The 13,604-nt window shown below is 40.9% G+C and overlaps 1 protein-coding gene across 1 annotated transcript in view; it reads right to left on the bottom strand.

Moving 5' to 3' along the window:
• MYO16 (myosin XVI) overlaps nucleotides 1–3,741 on the bottom strand; it is a 474,546-nt gene extending 470,805 nt beyond the window's left edge. Inside the window, exon 1 of the mRNA XM_077807065.1 lies at nucleotides 3,486–3,741. Coding sequence (XP_077663191.1) covers nucleotides 3,486–3,711 — 226 coding nt within the window. The 5' untranslated portion in view covers nucleotides 3,712–3,741. The remainder of the gene's footprint in view (nucleotides 1–3,485) is intronic.
• Nucleotides 3,742–13,604: the final 9,863 nt, after the last annotated feature.

Genomic DNA, 13,604 nt, shown 5'->3' with positions numbered 1-13,604 from the left:
GACAATATCAAAAGCCTTACTAAAGTCAAGATATACCACATCTACTGCTTCCTCCTAACCACAAGACTTGTCAAAGAAAGTGATTAGCTATTTGTTCTTGACAAATCCATGCTGACTGTTACTTATCGCCTTACTATCTTCGCGTTGTTTGCAAATTGATTGCTTGATTATTTGCTCCATTATCTTTCCGGGTACTGAAGTTAAGGTGAGTGGTCTGTAATTCCCCAGGTTACCCTTATTTCCCATTTTATAGATTGGCACTATATTTGCCCTCTTGCATTCCTCTGGAATCTCTCCCATCTTCTATGAGTTTTCAAAGATAATTGCTAATGGCTCAGATATCTTCTCAACTTCTTGAGTATTCTAAGATATATTTCATCAGGCCCTGATGACTTGAAGACATCTAACTTATCCAAGTAATTTTTAACTTGTTCTGTCCTTATTTTAGCCTCAGATCCTACCTCATTTTCACTGGCATTCACTATGTTAGATGTCCAGTCAATAGTAAAATTTGGTGAAAACTGAAAAAAAAAAGTGAGCCTTGGTCTTCCTCTTACTTCTAATGTATTTGAAGAATGTTTTCTTATGACCCTTTATGTCTCTGGCTAGTTTAATCTTGTTTTGTGCCTTCACCTTTATAATTATGTCCCTATATGCTTGTATTGCTTGTTTATATTCATCCTTAATTTGATCTAGTTTCCATTTTTTGTAGGACTCTTCTTAGAGTTTCAGACCATTGAAGATCTCCTGGTTAAACCAGAGTGGTCTCTTGCAATACTTTCTATCTTTCCTACACAGAGGAATAGTTTGCTCTTGTACCCTTAATATTGTCTCTCTGAAACACTTCCAACTCTCTCAAACAGTTTTCCACCTAAGACTTGCTTCCCATTGGATCTTACTACCAACTCCTTGAGTTTATAAAGTCTGCCTTCTAGAAATCCATTTTCTTTATTGTGCTGTTTTTCTTCCTACCATTCCTTAGAATCATGAACTCTATCATTTCATGTTGTCTTTCACCCAAGCTGCATTCTACTTTCAAATTCTCAACCAGTTCCTCCCTATTTGTCATAGAAACATAGAATCATAGAATATCAGGGTCGGAAGGGACCTCAGGAGGTCATCTAGTCCAAGCCCCTGCTCAAAGCAGGACCAATCCCCAACTAAATCATCCCAGACAGGGCTTTGTCAAGCCTGACCTTAAAAACTTCTAAGGAAGGAGATTCCACCACCTCCCTAGGTAACACATTCCAGAGTTTCACCACCCTTCTAGTGAAAAAGGTTTTCCTAATATCCAACCTAAACCTCCCCCACTGCAACTTGAGACCATTACTCCTCGTTCTGTCATCCACTACCATTGAGAACAGTCTAGATCCATCCTCTTTGGAACCCTCTTTCAGGTAGTTGAAAGCAGCTATCAAATCCCCCCTCATTCTTCTCTGACGCAGACTAAACAATCCCAGTTCCCTCAGCCTCTCCTCATAAGTCATGTGTTCCAGTCCCCTAATCATTTTTGTTGCACTCCGTTGGATGTTTTCCAATTTTTCCACATCCTTCTTGTAGTGTGGGGCCCAAAACTGGACGCAGTACTCCACATGAAGCCTCACCAATGTTGAATAGAGGGGAACAATCACGTCCCTCAATCTGCTGGCAATGCCCCTATTTATACATCCCAAAATGCCATTGGTCTTCTTGGCAACAACAGCACACTGTTGACTCATATCCAGCTTCTTGTCCACTGTAACTCCTACATCCTTTTCTGCAGAACTGCTGCTGAGCCATTCAGTTCCTAGTCTGTAGCGGTGCTGGGATTCTTCTGTCCTAAGTGCAGGACTCTGCACTTGTCCTTGTTGAACCTCATCAGATTTCTTTTGGCCCAATCCTCTCATTTGTCTAGGGCCCTCTGTATCCTATCCCTACCCTCCAGTGTATCTACCTCTCCTCCCAGTTTAGTGTCATCTGCAAACTTGCTGAGGGTGCAATCCACACCATCCTCCAGATCATTAATGAAGATATTGAACAAAACCGGCCCGAGGACCGACCCTTGGGGCACTCCACTTGATACCGGCTGCCAACTAGACATGGAGCCATTGATCACTACCCATTGAGCCCGATAATCTATCCAACTTTCTATCCACCTTTGTCTCCAATGCATTCCAAGAACATGTTGGATAACCTGTGCCCTGCTGTATTATTTTCCCAACAGATGTCTGCGTAGTTAAAGTCCCCCATCACCACCTAGCACTCCTGTGCTTGGGATGATTTTGTTAGTTGTTTTAAACAAAAGCCTCATCAACTTCTTCCTTGGTAGGTGATCTGTAGTAGACCTCTCCATGACATCATCCTTGTTTTTACCCCTTTTATCCTTACCCAGAGACTTTCAACAAATCTGCTTCCTATATCCACCTCAACCTTGGTCCAAAAGTAAACAGTACATCTGTATAATACAAGGCGACACTTCCTCCCTTTGTTCCGCTGCCTATCCTTCCTGAGCAACCTCTACTCTTCTATACCAATATTCTGGTCATGTGAACTATCCCCCAACAATGTCATAGTTGTAATCACTCACTAGGATTTCTAGTTTTCCCTGCTTATTACCCATACTTGCATTAGTTTACAAACATCTACATTACTATTTTGTTTCCCGCTCTTGTCTCTCCCTTTTCCCTGCTATGCCCATGCTCCCCCCAGATTCTGACCCTTCTCCCAGGTCTCTGTGTTTTTGACTTACACGTTTGCACCTATACACTGGCACGTACACACTCCAGTTGTGCGGAGCACTCAAACACAGCTCAGGATCTGGGCAATTATGCTGTCAGGAGGTTACATCACATCACCAGCTCAGAGGATCCAGAAGCAGACAGAGCCAATGTTTTAATCTCAGAGTTTCATAAAGCCAAGTAACTGTACATAAATGCTGTCACATCACAACAATCACCACCATCATTTTGGGGTCAGGGTTCATCAAGCACTATGGCTAAAGTCCATCCTCTTAAGAATCACCAATTCCTAATAACCATTTAATTGCTCCCAGCCAGAACCACATCTTTGAAGGAAGCTTATTTATTTAAGAGCTTTGTTTAAATACAGGGGAAAAAAATCTCAAAGCATCACTAAACAACTGGGTGCAATTCTATGGCTGCAGTATGCAGGAAGTCAGACTACATGATCAAAACGTTCCCTTCTGGCTTTAAAATCTATGATTCTGTAAACACCTTTATCCTACAGTGACATCCTAAGGCCTCCAAAGCACTATTTGCTTTCATCAAGGACATAAATTATATGCCATAATGCTTTATATTATATAATACACATTTACTCTATTGCGTATTAATTGCAAAGTACAAAGTACATTCTAGCTATAAATAGCTACTGTTATTGGAAATTAAGTCTAAAATAATGCCTCAAGACACAACGTAGTGCTACTCTGAAACTTTTAGCCACACAAAGGAATAAACCATGAGAGTACTGCTAAATGCCTGTGGTACCTTCTTTGTCATCATGATGTATGATTGCATCCTGTATCATAACAGCGAGGTTGAAATGAACTCGGTGATTCTTTCCATGTTTAAATTTTTTCACATGTCCTTCCTGTTTCTGAAAAGCTTTTTCTCTTTCATAATACGCCTTTATTTGATCACAGCGCATACGCTTCACCAACCGCTGACGCTGGCCTAAAGGGAGGGACTCCAGCAAGCACTGGTCAATTTCCATGTCATGTGTTCGAAAAACATTACATAGCTGGAAACAGCCTACAAGAAATGAAAGATAAACAAATTAGGGTCAGATAACACTGAGTTTTCAATGTTTAATGAAATTCCCACCAAACTTCTTGGGGTTCCTATTTAACTCTTTAGAAGTCTGTATTATGTAAGCTATCATCTGCTTTATGGAAACATATAATTAATTCCATCCATGTTAAAAGTATTTTCACTTTAAATGGATGCTTTAAAATGCATAAACACAAAAATTAATAGAAAGAGGTCTGAGAGTTCAAATATGTGAGACGGATGAGACATAAATAATTCAACGTAATACGAGTGGTTACCATTTGCCTACAAACAAGACAATATTATATAGTGAAATGCCAGTCTGATGTTTGTGCCTCCATCTTTGCATTTTCATCTTGCTTTGGGTTAGCAAATTCCTGTTACTCAGTGAGAAGAAAAAAAAATATTATAACTATAGTGATTTCATTAGCATGATATGGGTACTCAGGCAAATGTCTAGCTATTAAAATCAGAAAAACCATTATAGATTCATAACTATGTGAACGAGGTTTTTTTTGCATTGTATTTAGCTCTCCAAGTGGAATCTTCTAATAAAGTTAGATAGCAGGAACTGAAGAAGAAACAAACTGAAAATGTAACTATGTTTCGGTCAGTCATTCACTATGCACTCTGAAGTAGGATTCCTTCCCCCGCTCCCCAGGGTTAAATCTGCCATTTTTACCAGACGGTAAAGTTGGGAGGGATTGTAAAGTAACCCATGCTTACCCAATGCCGCTCTCTGTCCCACTCTAGCGGCCAGCCCCCCCTAGAAGTTTGTTTGTCTGCCAGTGGCTTTGGATTAACAAGGCTTGTTTAGCTCTGGCAGCAAAGGCTCGCAGTTTTAAGTCAGTGATCCCCAAACTTTTTACCTTACACTCCCCCCTTTACTCCTGTCTGTGCCTCCTCTCCCCCAGGCCTAGGAGCAGGGCTGTGGCTCCAGGAGGGGGAGGATGTGGACAGGGGCAAGGGGGCCAAGGCTGGGGCCAGAGCTGGAGCCAGGGCTAGGAGTGGAGCTGGGTGGCACTCCCTCCCCAGTCCCTGTGAGGGCTGGCCCAGGCCCCAACCCCACCCTCCTGAATGTTCCTCTGTGCCCCCATAGGGGGGTCACACCCCACAGTTTGGGGACTTCTGTTTTAAGTCCAGAGTTCAGTCCCTACGGCTGACAACCAGCCCAGGTGCATACTGTTACAGAAACATCAAGCATAAAAAAGTACTTTTTAGCACTCTTATTGATAAGTGTTTGCTCACGTGTTAGCAGTCATTTCAGCTAAAACGGAATGGTATAACAGTGCTTGGCATTGAGCTGCCAAATATCAGAAAGCAAAAAGAATAAAATATAGCTGCATGAGGAGACAGTTGGGAGTGAACACCAGTTGGCAAACTGAAATCTTCATCAACATTCGAAATATTTATTGAATGTTTAAGATGGAAAGAAACTGGAAACAAAGTGGGACACAAAATTTTCAAAAGCATTACTACTCTTGTTTGCCTCAGTTTTTCACTTGCCTAACTTCAGACCCTTTGTGCTAAAAGTTTAACTTGGCCTGCAATAGAAGAAATAAGGTACAGCAGGGAAAAGAATCAGTGCTGAATATCATGCTCTAATGCTAGTCAGATGAGACAAAGAATTATTGTCCCTCCACCACACATACACACTAAACATCAGAACTATTCCAGCTGGTTGATATCCCAGGGATTATGATTGGTTCCTACTGAATATAAGTTTAAGATTTTCTTGTTCTGTATTTTGTCTCTGCTTCATATAAAGAATCTAATTTGGACCAGATGGTTGCTTCCATGAGGACAAGTGCAGTATCTTTTCCTATTCAGTTTCAGATCATTAAGCTGAGAGGGGTTCCAGAGGCCTCTGGGGAACTATGGAATATAACCTGTGATTTAGATCTGTGCCCTTCTTTGCTGATTAAATCTAGCAGCAAGATTCCAAGGAAGACTTCAGCAGGTATAAACTATCATAGCTTCATTGCATCACTTGAACTATGACAATTTACACCAGCCAAGGATCTACCCATCTGAGTTCACAAGTGGCAGAGATAGTCATCTCAGCCCAAGATAAAACCTATGTTGGTTGGCTCAGGGAAAAAACTGACAGAGTGGTTTGCCTGATGGGTCTTGTTTAACCTTTGAAAGAAAGTAAGTAAATCTAGAAGTTCTCTTTGATCTCTTACTGTTTTTAGATGGCAAAGTGACAAGGGTAGACTAGAGTGGCCTCCTCTACTCCATCTCCATTTAGCAAAGAGATTGATAACTGGATGGATAATTGCAATGTCCTTGTCATTTCCAGACTAGACTACTCCAGTACAAGGGGGTGTAAAAGCACGGACCATCCACAAGTGCCCTTTTGCAGCCAGGTGTGGCACTTCAAGTGTCCCCTGTATTAATTTCTCCAGTCTGGGGGAAGCAATAGGTTCACTTTACCTGCCTGGGGCAAGCAGAAGTCAACACACACTAACAAAATAGTATTTTGGAATCTTCAGGGAATTTAAGGGAAGATTTAAGAAGTTTCTACTCAGTCTGTGCTAACTGTGATAACCTAGCCAAATTTGAGCAAATTTTCACAAAACCACATACCTGACACAAAAAGCCACTCTCTTGTCACATTTTGAGTCCCCACACCAAAGCAGGAGGGTGCAAAGCAACCAAACACAGAATCTTATAATTGGAAGTGCCAGGAAGATGTGAACTACTGTGTCAAGGTTCCTTCCCCACTCTGAACTCTAGATGTGGGGACCTGCATGAAAGACCCCCTAAGTTTATTCTTACCAGCTTAGGTTAAAAACTTACTCAAGACACAAACTTTGCCTTGTCCTTGAACCCTATGCTGCCACCACCAAGCGTGTTAAACAAAGAACAGGGAAAGAGCCCACTTGGAGAATCTTTCCCCCCCAAAATATCCCCCCCAAGCCCTACACCCTGTTTCCTGGGGAGGCTTGATAAAAATCCTCACCAATTTGCATAGGTGAACACAGACCCAAACCCTTGGATATTAAGAACAATGAAAAAGCTATCAGGATCTTAAAAGAAGAATTTTAATTAAAGAAAAAGTAAAAGAATCACCTCTGTAAAATCAGGATGGTAAACACATTACAGGGTAATCAGATTCAAAACATAGAGAATCCCTCTAGGCAAAACCTTAAGTTACAAAAAGACACAAAAACAGAAATATACATTCCATTCAGCACAGCTTATTTACCAGCCATTTAAACAAAAGGAACTCTAACGCATTCGTAGCTAGATTACTTACTAACAAGTTCTAATACTCCAATACTACTGTTCTGTTCCTGGCAAAAGCATCAGACAGACAGACAGACCCTTTGCCCCCCCCCAACCTCCAGCTTTGAAAGTATCCTGTCTCCTCATTGGTCATTTTGGTCATGTGCCAGTGAGGTTATCTTAGCTTCTTAACCCTTTTCAGGTGAAAGAGTTTTGCCTCTGGTCAGGAGGTATTTTATAATTCTGTATACAGAAAGGTGGTTACCCTTCCCTTTATATTTATGACATACCGTGAGTAACTGTATGTGAGCTGGGAATCACACCCCTAGCTTGCAGTGTAGACATACCCCAAGAAGACAAGTGACATACGAAGGGCAGGGAGACAGGGAAACACTCAAATATATATAATTTTCATTTCATATATACACACACAGAGTTATTTTAACTAGAGAAAGTAAGTCAACTACTCCCACCTGTCCCCCTCTACCTACCCATCATTAATTGGCTGATGTCATTTAAGCATCACAGCAGAGAGGGGCTTTCAGAAGGGACTTGAAGCAGGGGAGTATAGGGGCCTTATAGATCAATTCACATACATTATGTAATTTGTTGCAGATCAAAAATAATCAGACAAGAAAATATCTGAAATAAAGATAAGCTACGGTTTGATGCAGTGGTTTGATAAGGTCATCATGACTGTCGCTAGAAGATTGTACATTAATAACATGCTGACAATATTGCCTGCTATCAAATCCTTTTAGAAAAGCTTATTAGGTATGATTTATTTACTCAGATGCACTATGCCAAAGTCTCTAGAGTGCAGGATGGCTTTCAGTGTGTACCCATCATGTAAGTACTATATGTCCCTTTTGAATCTATAAGTGTGAAAAACCACCTGGAAATATGAAAGACCAACAAAAGGCCAAAATTATATTATTTTATATTTGTTAGAAACTAAAACAGGACAAAAGAAAGCCACAGTTATTCTAAAGCAATTTCAGTGGTATTCACTATTATAGAACTACTTCACTGGACATGGGACCAAATAAAACCCTTATTAAGGGTGTGATTACAACTACAAAATAAGCTGTTGATATAATTGTAGCACTTTGCTCACAAAAGCCTGAGTACCAATTTTAAACACAAATTATTGGCATGATCATGTACAAACAAAAAATTCCTGAGTAAATAGGATTGCATTGCACATTTGTCCTCAAGCGCAACAGAACACGGTTTCCCACTGGTGTTTGTACCTTCTACATCCAGATTTTCACCTCATTTCACAAATTTGCTACTGTGAGACACAGAAACAAATGCTGTCCTGATCTGGGAACAATGCTTTTTACTGCATACATAAGATAGCAAAGTTGCCTCCCCATGCCCCCTAAATAAAAACCTTTGGAATGAATTTCTGATTACAGTAACAAGAATCTAAATTTTGTTGTGACACAAGGTAAGAATGCAATATGTTGAAAACTACAAAGGCAATTGAAAACATTAGTCTTTAACTTGCAAACACTGACATGTTTATCTTTACTATTAAAGTCAGGGGGACTAGTCGCCTTAATGGGAGAAAAGTTAAGCATGTTGGTAAATGTTGGCAGGACTGGAGGCTTAAGATACAAATTGACAATAGTCTGTGTCTATATTGGAAAATGTTACAATATTTTAAGAAAGATTGTCTTTTAAACATACACCATAAGTCAGAAAAAAAGTATATACAGTCAGTAATGTCCCAGGAATGCCTGTTATTTGGAATGAATCTAAACTTAATTTTTCTAAGAAGACTTTGGGAAAAATCCAATTACCTGTGAAACATATACCCAGTGGTAAATTCAAGAAAAGGAAAAAAAACAATAATTTTAACTTTGAGGAATCATAGAATATCAGGGTTGGAAGGGACCTCAGGAGGTCATCTAGTCCAAGCCCCTGCTCAAAGCAGGACCAATCCCCAATTAAATCATCCCAGCCATGGCTTTGTCAAGCCTGACCTTAAAAACTTCTAAGGAAGGAGATTCTACCACCTCCCTAGGTAATGCATTCCAGTGTTTCACCACCCTCCTAGTGAAGAAGTTTTTCCTAATATCCAACCTAAACCTCCCCCACTGCAACTTGAGACCATTACTCCTTGTCCTGTCCTCTTCTACCACTGAGAATAGTCTAGAACCATCCTCTCTGGAACCACCTCTCAGGTAGTTGAAAGCAGCTATCAAATCCCCTCTCATTCTTCTCTTCTGCAGACTAAACAATCCCAGTTCCCTCAGCCTCTCCTCATAACTCATGTGTTCTAGACCCCTAATCATTTTTGTTGCCCTTCGCTGGACTCTCTCCAATTTATCCACATCCTTCTTGTAGTGTGGGGCCCAAAACTGGACACAGTACTCCAGATGAGACCGCACCAATGCCGAATAGAGGGGAACGATCACGTCCCTCGATCTGCTCGCTATGCCCCTACTTATACATCCCAAAATGCCATTGGCCTTCTTGGCAACAAGGGCACACTGCTGACTCATATCCAGCTTCTCGTCCACTGTCACCCCTAGGTCCTTTTCTGCAGAACTGCTGCCTAGCCATTCGGTCCCTAGTCTGTAGCTGTGCACTGGGTTCTTCCATCCTAAGTACAGGACCCTGCACTTATCCTTATTGAACCTCATCAGATTTCTTTTGGCCCAATCCTCCAATTTGTCTAGGTCCCTCTGTATCCTATCCCTGCCCTCCAGTGTATCAACCACTCCTCCCAGTTTAGTATCATCCGCAAATTTGCTGAGAGTGCAATCCACACCATCCTCCAGATCATTTATGAAGATACTGAACAAAACTGGCCCCAGGACCAACCCCGGGGCACTCCACTTGACACTGCTGCCAACTAGACATGGAGCCATTGATCACTACTCGTTGAGCCCGACAATCTAGCCAACTTTCTACCCACCTTATAGTGCATTCACTGTATTTACCTTATAGTGCATTCAGATGACTGAATCATCTGTTGTATACTGTAAAATGTACACAGGGAAAAGTAGATTGTATAAAGATAATACAAGAATTATTAAATAAGGATTTATAGGTGCAATTATTATCGGTATAATTTACAAAGCCTTGCTTTCTTTCTGATTGGTTTTTGTTGTAAGCATTGCTTTGTTATCCTCTGTTATATCTCCACATTTTGAAATTCCTAAATTATAGCCAATCAGCAATAGACAGTTCTTAATAAATCCACCCACTCTGGCAGTGGCTTTGAAATGAGAAGAGAAGTGGATGCAGCTGTTGATTAGACAAAGGTGACTTTCTTTTACATTGTTTGCACTGGTTTTGTATCTGTGTTGGTCTCAGGATATGAGAGACACAACGTAGGGGAGGTAATATCTTTTAGTGGCCAAACATCGGTTGCTGTAAGGGACTAGCTTCCAAGCTTCTCAGAGCTCTTCTTCATGTCTGGGGAAGGTAACCAGAGTGTCTAAGCTAAATACAAATTGGAACAGATTGTTAAGCAGGAGGGGCTCACTCATGCTGTAGGAGACCACTTAAAATTAAGTGGGTAGTTGAGGGATAGATTGTTAAGCATAGGGGGTTCCCTCCCCATTCCTGGGAGTTAGGGGAGCTCCTATTCCACATGATGTCTCCAGAGAATGTCATGAGCCACTGGGGCCATGTGTTGTGTCTATGGAGTGGTTGGGGAGGGAATTCACCCATCTTTCTTGCCCCATGTAGTATCTGCTTGTGGGTGGAAGTTGGACCAATGGGGCTACATATGGGGCAGAGGAGGTGCCCAGTTCAGCTCTCTCTTCCTGCCCCATGTGGTGCACACAGAGTGGGGCATGGATCACTGGGGCTATATGCTAAGTCCCCCTGCCATTGCTACGGCTGCTCAGGAAACTCCCAGGTCTTCTAGTATAGTGTGTGCTGCTGCTAATTTGGCAGTGCTGCTATCCCAGTTTCAGAATACTTTGTCTAGTTATTATTTTGTCAGGTTGCCAAAATTTTCCTCAGAAATGCAAGCAAGAGAAGAAAAATTGTGATGTTGACAGTTCATATCTTAGCAAAAGCTGAATGGATTTCATTGAACAAAGACAAGACACTTTCACAGCTTTAGGGCTATCCCTTTGCCAGATTCCTAGGTGTGCCGCTAACAATGGATATGGGAAAGCTTCAAAAAGAAAAGGTCACAAGAATCTATATAATGGTAAGTATTGGGCAACTTAAATATAGGGGCCCTATCAGGTTCACCCAAAATACATGGGTCAGAAGTTTCAAAATTGGGAGCCTAAAATTAAACACCTAAATCCATATCTCGGCAACTAAATGAAAGTGGCCTGATTTTCAGAGGGGTCAAGCCCCTGTAACTTCCACTGACTTCAATGTTCTGTCAACAATAGTTTATCATTCGTTTAAAAAAATAGCAACTAATCAAACCTAGACTTCTATATTGCAATACATTTGGGGGAATATAATATTACCCATGTATACCCAAAATGTGACTAGCTAAATGCTTAAGACGGATGTGAGAAAATCTTGAGTTAATCAATAAATGACATTGTAAGTACTGGATCAGCTCTGCAACGGGTATAAATCAGTGTGGCTCCTTCAAGTTCAATGTGCTAATTCACAGCAGCTGCCCCTTGGTAATTAATATAGGTCGGTGATGATCCTTGTTAGAAAACAGATTCTGATCATAAGATTAACAAACTCACCTTTTCAGCAATGTACATAATTGCTACACATGGTTACTTCACTCCATACATTTGCTGCAGCAGTGGTTTGCTGCTACCAAAAAGAAATTATTAAAAGTTCATTTATCATTGTTGCTGCAGCTGAAGCGAGTTTAGCTGGTGCAGGAGAACTGAAGTTACAGTGCCTGCACTGTAAAAGTAATTCCTGTGATTATAGGTGCCCTCTTTATAAATCAAAAGTTATCATACATCATCTTCATATCCTTTCAGTTTGAAAAAAAGTGCTTCTGAGCAACAGAAGCGGCAAGATTAGTATAAGTCCATCTCAAATTGCAAAGTTAAAGTCAGTATCAAAATACTTGTATTTAAAAATCTTTTGGTCAGTCTCGGGAAAATTACTTACAAGTTCAAGAGCAATTCTGTTGCATCTGTTAGGCTTTTGCTGAAGCACAGTGCTCTTAACCACCCACCTCGCTTCAACAGCTGAAGTATTTTGGTTAGGTCAGCAGCACTGTGTTCAGTTTAGTGAGATGCCTTTATTCCTTTTTCAAAGCAGATGAACAAGTGTTATTTACCTTCATGTAAAGAATTCAATTAAGCCATGTCTTCGGAGCAATACATTGCGTCTCAGCAAAGAAGTTGATCTGGCTCTCCTGTCCTTGGTTCTACAGAGCTCTTGTAGATACAATTACAAAGTTAGGCCCCTTCAATGACTTAATATACAAATCTTCCTGATTTTCTGCCAAACACATTTCTCTGCCTTTGCTGAAGAGGAATACTGAGCATGGTCAAGCGACCGTCCCCTTACAAAACCTTACTCCTGTATGCTTGTCTTTAGAAGCCCTTTGATGTGACTAGACTGGTAAGCAGGAGCTGCAATCAATTTCCAGCTTGATACCAAGGAAAATAGTACTTATCGGACACTATTAATCAACTCTACCGGCTTTCTAATAGACTCTATTATCTATCTATCAGTGATTCAGTGATGCTTCTACAACATTTTATAACAATTTATTACTTTTAAATCACCGAGTCAACCATTTGGGTTCTACCTTTGTAGAAGGAAATCTGAATAATAAAGAACCCAATATAATGGTGGGCTCTTGTCAAGGTTCCTTCCCCACTCTGAACTCTAGAGTACAGATGTGGGGACCTGCATGAAAACCTCCTAAGCTTACTTTCACCAGCTTAGGTTAAAACTTCCCCAAGGTACAAATTAATTTTATCCTTTGTCCCTGGATCTCCACTGCCACCACCAAACTCTAACTGGGTTTACTGGGAAACGTAGTTTGGACACGTCTTTCCCCCCAAAATCCTCCCAACCCTTGCACCCCACTTCCTGGGAAAGGTTTGGTAAAAATCCTCACCAATTTGCATAGCTGACCACAGACTCAAACCCTTGGATCTGAGAACAATGAAAAAGCATTCAGTTTTCATACAAGAAGACTTTTAACAGAAGTAAAGAAATCCCCTCTGTAAAATCAGGATGGTAGATACCTTACAGGGTAATTAGATTCAAAACATAGAGAATCCCTCTAGGCAAAACCTTAAGTTACAAAAAAGACACACAGACAGGAACAGTCATTCTATTCAGCACAGTTCTTTTCTCAGCCATTTAAAGAAATCATAATCTAACACATACCTAGCTAGATTACTTACTAAAGTTCTAAGACTCCATTCCTGGTCTATCCCCGGCAAAAGCAGCATACAGACAGACACAGACCCTTTGTTTCTCTCCCTCCTCCCAGCTTTTGAAAGTATCTTGTCTCCTCATTGGTCATTTTGGTCAGGTGCCAGCGAGGTTACCTTTAGCTTCTTAACCCTTTACAGGTGAGAGGATTTTTCCTCTGGCCAGGAGGGATTTTAAAGGGGTTTACCCTTTCCTTTATATTTATGACACGCCCCCCAAATCTCAGCTAGGGTGAAACGCTGGCTGGGA

Source organism: Eretmochelys imbricata, chromosome 1, assembly GCF_965152235.1.
Source record: "Eretmochelys imbricata isolate rEreImb1 chromosome 1, rEreImb1.hap1, whole genome shotgun sequence".
Taxonomy (NCBI): Eukaryota; Metazoa; Chordata; order Testudines; family Cheloniidae; genus Eretmochelys; species Eretmochelys imbricata.
This window is presented reverse-complemented; position numbering and strand designations above follow the sequence as displayed.